This window comes from Panicum virgatum, chromosome 3N, assembly GCF_016808335.1.
Source record: "Panicum virgatum strain AP13 chromosome 3N, P.virgatum_v5, whole genome shotgun sequence".
Taxonomy (NCBI): domain Eukaryota; kingdom Viridiplantae; phylum Streptophyta; class Magnoliopsida; order Poales; family Poaceae; genus Panicum; species Panicum virgatum.
In genome coordinates this window covers 23,726,078-23,734,932 of record NC_053147.1, presented here as the reverse complement: position 1 = coordinate 23,734,932, position 8,855 = coordinate 23,726,078, and the positions used below count along the sequence as shown (strand labels likewise).

The following is an 8,855-nucleotide window of genomic DNA, read 5'->3' as shown; positions in this document are numbered from 1 at the left end:
GTTCCCCTGCCTATGTTCGTACCTGCATCAGACTTGACTGTTGGCTCTTTATACGTCGAAGCCAGATGAACGGTTGTGGACGCTTTTCTGGGCATAACATACAAGCGCTCGATGAAAGGGAAGAAAGCCGCATACAAGTGGCTATATATTCAGCACGGCAGAACTCATTCGGTTAAGCTAGGAATAATCTCCCCTTTTCAGACTCTCTGTCAGGAGGAGCACGCCTTCATCTCCCTGCTAAACCCCACGTTATCTACTATAACATGAACTGTGTGAGCCACATGCCCACATCTCATCTCATCTCATCTCATATATACGAAAAGTTGACATTGGAATTGCAACTGTTTATTTCGAAATGTTTTTGGTTCCGATCACACCAGCAACTAATATTGATTACTTCGCTCCAGGAATGAATTCCACTTTGACAAATAAAGCAGGAAATTGTGCTCTCAGTGACATTTGAAGCTTCGCCGATCATATATTGCCACTCATTCACCAATGAAATTGAGAAAGGACTAGGAACAAGATCATTTTTTTACGTCATCACTAACGTTATTGGGCTTGTGGCAGCACTTCTTGCCTTAATCAGTTGGTGCTTTCAGTGTAAGAAAAACAATGCCAAGAACTACTCTAATAGTTTTCATTGATGTTAGATTACAATAACCGAGTCGCTTGGAGCCTGTAATTAACGTCTTTATTTAGTACTGTAGGTATAGAACACAACCATGTGATAAGCATGGTGTAGGCATCTAAACTTAAAAACTCTCAAGACAAAAACAGTTCACTCATCAAAATTTATTATCCAGATACAGTGATAATGACAGAAGTATTATTTTTATCATTAAACTGACAAGTTTAAATTTACAACATCTCATAAGCTGCAACCTTAAAGTAGGCTGCATTTACTAGATACGTTGGGCCCTTTATTAGTTTGATTCTGACAAAAGCATAGCACAAGTACAAAGAAACCAAAGCAATCCCACGACTTCAAACAAGAAAGGATGATGGGCTCCAACTTCAGATGGAGTTGATGTAGTAATCAGGGGTTGGCATTGCCGAACCCAGATCCAGAACCTTGGCCACCACCTCCCCCACCATTTTGACTGCTCCCGGTGCCACCACCATTGCCATTAGCATTTGCACCTGCATAACTAGGGCCATACCAATACCTGTTGGAGTAGCTAGAGCCAGATCCAATGCCACTACCAGACCCTTGCGCACTAGATCCCCAAGAACCTCCAGCTTGTCCTCCTCCTCCACCACCACCAGAACCACCAGCATTGGCAGATTCTCCACCATAAGCAGAATAGGGTCCTTGACTATATGAACCGGACCCTGAACCCGACCCGGACCCTCCACCATAACCAGACCCGCCGTATTGGCTAGTTCCACCACCTCCACCACCCCCTCCAGCAGCTGCATGGACACCACTTGAACTGCTCGCACCTTCGCCGGTGCCGGACCCGGACCCTGATCCCGCACCATTCACGTATCCACCACCCTCTCCCCCTCCTGTGCCTGTTCCATCAGCACTGGAGTATCTCGCCACCCTCACGGCATTGGCTAACCCCATGCTCATGAGGACAACGAAACCCAGTGCTATTAGCTTGGTGCCTGCCATTGTGAGGTGCTACTACTAGTGAGTAGGGGTTGTGATCGATGAGTTCCCAGTGAAGGCTGAATGGGTATTTATAGATCTCGAGGCCATTGCATGCAGTGATTCTTTATCTTAACAGCATGCACATTAGCGGTAGTGGCGGTCCCATGGAGACCAAGCGGAGGCTTAATTTAAAGGCCGCTGGTTGACTTGGCGATTAACCACATGCAGGTAGCAAAGTGTGCGTGGTTGTAATTTACAACTTGTCTTCACACTAGTACTACTTGTTAATTATGCTCTAGTGCCTACCTAGATGCTCTGCTAAGTTCTACCTTTCTGAAAAGCCCATCTCCCATAGATATCAATGGCACAGAGGTTTAGCATTTGATATGAGTATTGGTGCCTTAAACACCCTTTGAAACTAAACCTAACTGTTTGCTCCGTTCTAACTAGTATGAAATTTATTTGTATTCTTCTTCTCAATGGTGAAGTTATTTATCACTGTTTTTTTCTACTTCTAGTCTAAAAGGCCCTTTGTTACTGTATTCTTTATAAGTTTTTTTTACCATCTACAGTCAAAGATGAAAATGTTGACTTTGAAAAATCAAAAGGTTGTTATATTTTGGGACGGAGGTAGTAGCACTAAATATGTGAAAGGTTTTATTGTCTGAATTGGTTTGTGTAATAGTTGAGAGCTGGGTCAAGGTCCATAACCTATTGCTTGGAATTTACTTAAAATGTCGTCTCTCTCCTTGATGTGTCCTTGGACAAGTACGATACCGGACTGACAAGGATAGTAGTAACTTCCAATCGATTTGTAACGAAAGTTCCAACTTCAACCGATATGAGAGCAAAGTATCTTCCTTTAATTTTGAAGGATTAGTGGATCACCCTCTGTCAAACATGATTCTTTTTCTTGACTTCTACAAGAGACAACTTGTTTTGGAAGAAATATCTGCGAATTCGATCAGCACACGCAAGGGATCAGAACCTGTCGACAGGTAAGCGACTCATATATCAATGCTCATGACTTTGCATTGCTCATACTATCATACATTTGACCATATACTCTCCGGCACCGTGAAACGTGAACAACTGGTGGCACGACGATCAGAGATAACGCCCACAGTAGTTAAACCCAAGGTTTACTCTTTCTGATCAGGGGTAAGTATAATGCTAACAGTAAAGCTAGTAAACGACGACCTGCATTAACTCTTAGCGGCATTTTTGAAGATCAACACAGGCATCCGCTGATCACCCGAACAATTCTATTCCTCCTGCAGTGGTTGACATTGCAGAGATGACCTCGAGGTTTTCGTAGCGACTTTGACAAATTCAAATGTAGACCTAAGAGCTATATGCATATGCATGTGGTTATGATGATAAGCTAAGGTTGGCAACTCACAAGGTTAATTATTTGTAGTACAAAAGAAATCTTGAACCCTAAGGCCTAAGTATCCACTTGCAGAGCATCCGGTTCACCAGAGCAACGACATACAGGGTCCTGTGGCTGTGCCTGGCCTTCAGATATATAGTATTGTAAATGAAAATAATGCTTCTGAAATTGATGCCATCTTGGAATGCTGGGATGACACTTTTAATGTTTTCTAGTACGTACATGCCTTATTGATTGCGTAAATACTTCCAAATGACACTGGACAAGTTGATTTCATTTGTCTAAATCAACCGCTACAAGTCTGATCAATTTGAGGTTCATGGTCCAACGGCCAACGGGCCATATTTGGACTGCATGCTTTAATGCAACCTTCCTACCAATATAAAAAATAGTGGCCTATGATATTTAGCGGAAACTCTTCCAAAAAGATAAAAGAGCTATAGCGGAAGCTAAATCATTTAGTGGAATGATAAAATAGTCAATAATTATATATAAAATAAGAAGCGTCATTGGTCTAACACTCTAAAATAGACTAAACACGTCTCTTGACTGCGCAACTATGCTCGTGTTGCTTTGTCCATGGTCCACCCTAGTTATGTTGATTCTTTATTTTTTTTCTACATCTTTAGCGGACATAGACATTAATTACCACTAAATTATGTAAAAACCTCTTTAGCAGACATAGCAGACAAATATTGTATAGCGTAGCGGTAGATCTCGTAAAAAGCTAATAGCGGACTATAGCGGGCTATTTTGTACATTGCTTCCTATTAATAATGGCCACAAATAGGGGCATCCCTGGGCCATGCGGGCCCAGGCACCGCCGTCAGGCCGCTCGACGGCGGTGCGCTTCAACTCGGGTGAGCGCGCGCGCCGGTGAGGGGTCCGACGGCGATGCCGCCGCTCTTCCTTCAGCCGGCCATGGCCGCCGTCGCTCCGTCAGATGTGGATGCGAGAAAGAAGTTGGAGGAGAGAATGGCCAGTGAGGGTTTGGGGCCGGCGCCCCGGCGGTTTTGTTCCGCCGAAATGGACGGAGGGCCGTCAGATCTGATCTGACGGGTAGGATCGGCTCGGCGGCTAATGGGCCGGATTCGGCCTAGGCGGGACCACGGCGCCGACCAGAATCTCAGCCCAGGTCCAGGTTGCGGCATGGGCGTAGGGGAGGCATGGGCGTAGGGGAGCACTCGTGCGGGCGTGGGCCTTGGGCCGTTTTTCCATTTAGGGCCGAAAGAAGATTTTATAATTTTTTTCTTTTTTATTTTCAGAAGCACTTTTGAATATGAATTTTGATGAATTTGATTAAAATTTAAACTCTGTGAAAAAATGCACCAACGTGTATTATTTAAGGGAAAAAGTCTATATAACCCCCTCAAGTTGATGTCTGGAACACTTAACCCCCTGAACTAAAAAACCGGGTATTTTACCCCCCAAACTTTGCAAAACCGGACAAATCACCCCCTGGGGTGGTTTTGTGGGCGGTTTTGCCACCGTGGCGCACATGTCGACGCCACATCATAGAACACATGGCATGGTCCCACCTGTCATGTCTCTCCCACTCTCTGCTCTCTCCCAGGCGGCAGATCCCCCGCGCGCACCCGTTGGCGGCGCTCCCGCTCCCCCGAGCGCATCCGGCAGTGGCACTCCCGCGGAGGCGCCGTGCGGCTCTACGCTAGCTCCACTTGGAGGCGTAGCGGAGGAGGAAGCGGGCCTGGGCGAGGCGGTGGTGAGCGAGGGTGAGTGGCGCACGGCGCGATCGAGTGCGGCGGCGTAGTCGAAGCACGGGAGGGGAGGGAGGACCAGGCGGGTGGCGATGCGGGAGACGAGGTCGGTGAGGGTGGGCGCGGAGCAGAAGGCGGCCTCGACCAGGGAGAGTGGGACGCGGTGGGAGTGCTCGACGAGCAGGGAGCAGGCGGCGGCGAGGGTGGGGAGGAAGGTGGAGCCAGGGGTGGCGAGCTCGCCGTCGGTGGCGTACTTGGCCATGCGGAGCGCCTCCTCGGCGTGGGTGGTCGAGAGGCCGGCCGAGTCGTTGAAGGTGGCCTGGTGGATGAACTCCGTGGCGCCGCCATCGTGGACTAGCTCCATGGCGACCTCCTCCGCGCCGCCGGCCACGTGAGAGCTCCACGGCGGCGGGGAGCCGAGGACCCCGTGCGCGAGCCATCGTGGCCTCCTCCTCCGCGCCGCCGGCAATGGCGGCAACGACCTCCACCACGCCGCCATGCCCTCCTCCTCTGCGCTGCTAGCCCGTGCGGCCCCCTCCACCGCCATGCCAGTCACACGGGAGCAGGGCGAGCCGCTCCGCCCCGGCCGGGCGTGCAGGAGCCACTCCGCCACCGCTGCGGCTGGGCAAGCGCGCGTAGGAGCCGCTCTGCAGCCGCTGCCGCCGCCACCGGGCGCGCGCGGGCGAGCGCTCGCGGGAGCCGCTCCGCCGCCGCCACCGGGCGCGCGCGGGCGAGCGCTCGCGGGAGCCGCTCCGCCGCCGCCGTGGCCGGGCGCAGGGGAGTAGGGCGAGCCGCTCCGCCGCCACCGCGGCCGGGCGAGCGCATGCGGGCAGTGGGCGCGCAGGTGGCGCCGGGGAGCGGGCGCCCAGGCAAGTGGCGCCGACGGCGAGCGAGTGGGCGGGCGGCGGTGGGCAGGACCGCAGGAGTTGGGGCAGGGTGTGAGAGAGGAGAGAGAGTGGAGAGAGTAAACGCACACGTGACACTGACAAGTGGGCCCTAGAAGCGCCACGTCAGCAAAACCGCCCACAAAACCACCCCAGGGGGTGATTTGTCCGGTTTTGCAAAGTTTGGGGGGTAAAATACCCGGTTTTTGAGTTCAAGGGTTAAGTGTCCAGACATCAAACCTGAGGGGGTTATGTAGACTTTTTCCATTATTTAAGTGTAGAAAATTACAGAATTATGCTTCTGAATATTTAGAAATTTACATGTTTCCGCTGCAAAGAATTATACTTGTCTCTATGTTAATTTGAACCATAATTAACATAGAGGCATATAGAATTTATTTTTCAGAATTTTTTGAACATTATGGTATTGTAATTTCTGACCAAAGTTGATATTGTAATATTATAATCTTGTCTATAATATTTTATGTATTATTTCTTTTTCCGCCCAACGGTGATTTAGATTTATTGTACAGATTATCAAATGTTTTAAATTTTGACCAACGTTAAATTGACACATGCAATTATTATTGTCCTCACAATTTAAAATTCAAATTTCAGACTCTAATGCCATGACTTATGTGAATGCCATTCCTGAACTGGATGGAAACAACTATTGGAAATGGTACTAGAAACTTGAGATTGCTCTGGCGATGGCCAATATAGATTTGGCCGTCACAACGCCAGCACCAAAAGAACCAGCTCAGCCCGTGAGGGCATCGGACGAAGAGGTCGATGCTTGGGCTTGGACCAGATTTGACATTGCAAGGGCACAGTGGAATTCTTCAAAACGCAAGTGCCTCATGATCATCAAAGGTTCCATTGCAGATGCCATCAGAATGGCAATCCCAGATTGTCCCACCGATGCAGAATATTTAGAAAAAGTGAAGAGTCAGTTTACTGGTTCTTCCAAGGCTTATGCTGCCAGTCTTGCTGAACATCTTGTCACTAAGAAACTAGCGGTGGCATCAGAGAACACATCTTAGAAATGGGCCACATGGCAAACAAGCTCAAAATGGATAGGCCTTTGCCAGAACCATTCATTGTTCAGCTGGTCTTCAAGTCCCTACCAAAGGAGTTTGAGACTTTTCATGTCAATTATAACACCTTTCCAGAAAATTGGAGTATTGAGAAGCTGATTGCCATGTGCGTCCAAGAAGAAAATCGACTTACAACCACCAATGGTGGTGAGCTTGTTTTTCAAGTCCAGCACAAGAAAAAAAACTACCAGAATAACAAGAGACCTTTCTCACCAAGCAAGAATCAGAAGGAGCGTGGCCCTTCCAAACCATCTCAGCGAAAACATCCAGAGAAATTGGGAAAATTTCCCAGTTGAGAAAGTCCAGTGCCTTGAGTGCAAAGGAAGAGGGCACTACAAGAGGGACTGTCCCAAGTTTCTGAAGGAATTATTAAGAAAAGGTGAGGACACCATTACTTTTGTAGATGAATCCTTGTATTCAAGTTATGATAAATCCACTTAGTGGATTGATTCTGGTGCAATTGTTCATGTAGAAGCTCAAGTCGGAGCCATTCCAGAATTTCATTTAGAATTACATAATGGCTTTGTACTTTGTCTTAGAGATGTTCTCTATGTACCTTCTTTGCAACGAAACTTAATAAGTGTATCAAGATTAGATGATGACTCTATTGATTGTCATTTTGGTGATGCCAAGTGTGAGATACAAGTTAATAAAGAATGTGTTGGTCTTGCCTTCCGACAAGACAAGTTATACTTGTTTTCATTATCTGAGAATGTGAATGTTGTATGTTCTGAGAATAAGAATGTCTCCTCATATGAGAATGTTACTAAGAAACGAAAACGAATTGATGCAATCTCGTCGAAACTATGGCACTGTCGTTTAGGCCATATTTCAAGGAGGAGAATAGAGCGCTTAGTGAAAACATCAATTCTTCCACCATTATAATTTTTAGATTTAGAACAATGTATCGATTGCATTAAAGAAAAATATGTTGAGAACATAAAGAAAGGTGCTAAACGAAGTGCGGGAATTCTAGAAATAATTCACATTAATATATGTGGACCATTCCCTGTCATTACTGTGGATGGTTATGATTCTTTCATAGCATTTACGGACGATTACTCACGTTATGGCTACATTTATCCAATCAAAGAGCGATCAGAAGTGTTGGATAAATTCAGGATATTTAAAGTAGAAGTAGAAAATCAATATGATTTAACGACTAAGATAGTCAGATCCGACCGTGGGGGGAGTACTACGGTCGACACACCCCGTATGACCAAGTTCCTGGACCTTTTGCGAGGTCCTTACAGGAAAATGGCATAGTTGCCCAGTATTCTATACCAGGTGAGCCTCAGCAGAATGGAGTGGCTGAAAGAAGGAACCGTACCCTGATGGATATGGTAAGAAGTATGATGAGTTACTCCACGCTACCGATTAATTTATGGATGGAAGCATTAAAAACTGCCATTCACATTCTTAATCGTGTGCCCAGTAAGTCGGTGCCGAAAACACCGTATGAATTATGGATAGGAAGAGAACCCTCACTTAATTATTTTCGTGTATGGGGCTGTACAGCTGAGGCCAAAGTGTTTAATCCAAACATTGGGAAGCTAGATCCCAAAACAGTCAGTTGCCATTTTATTGGCTATCCAGAAAAATTGAAAGGATATTGTTTCTACTACCCTGACAGACACATGAAGTTTGTAGAAACAAGACACGCTGCTTTCTTAGAAGATCAGATGATCAAGGGGAGCATGGTAGATAGAAAAATTGACATTGAAGAGAAGCGGGTATTCGTTCCCACTCTGATGACTCAAGAACCTTATTTCTCGTTGTCTGTAGTTGCGGTACCAATAGAGTAGGAAACTGCAGTGCCAACACCTGTTGTCAGTTCTCCTGACGTGGCAGCAAATGAAAATGAGGACCCTGTTCCTCATGATCAAATAGAACCTATTGCCATGGATGAGGGGGAGCAGCAGCAGCCTCCTGTGCAAGAAATACCAATCGTAGTGGCCCCGAGAAGGTCACAAAGAATTAGAAAGCCAGCTATTTCTGATGACTACGAAGTCTATAATAGAGAAAAATTACAAATTGAGGCTGATCCCACCTCTTTTGAAGAAGCCATGAAAAGCGTCAATTCATCCAAATGGTTTGCAACCATGGAAGATAAAATGAGATCAATGGGTACCGATAAGGTTTGGGACTTAGAAGAAATTCCCA

General features: G+C 46.8%; 1 protein-coding gene across 1 annotated transcript; it reads right to left on the bottom strand.

Annotated features, from left to right (window-relative positions):
* Nucleotides 1-780: 780 nt before the first annotated feature.
* Nucleotides 781-1,668, bottom strand: LOC120665226 (putative glycine-rich cell wall structural protein 1). Its single transcript, XM_039944710.1, has one exon. The coding sequence runs from the start codon at nucleotides 1,619-1,621 to the stop codon at nucleotides 1,040-1,042; it is 582 nt and encodes a 193-aa protein (XP_039800644.1). The 5' UTR covers nucleotides 1,622-1,668; the 3' UTR covers nucleotides 781-1,039.
* Between the last annotated feature and the right edge of the window lie 7,187 nt (nucleotides 1,669-8,855).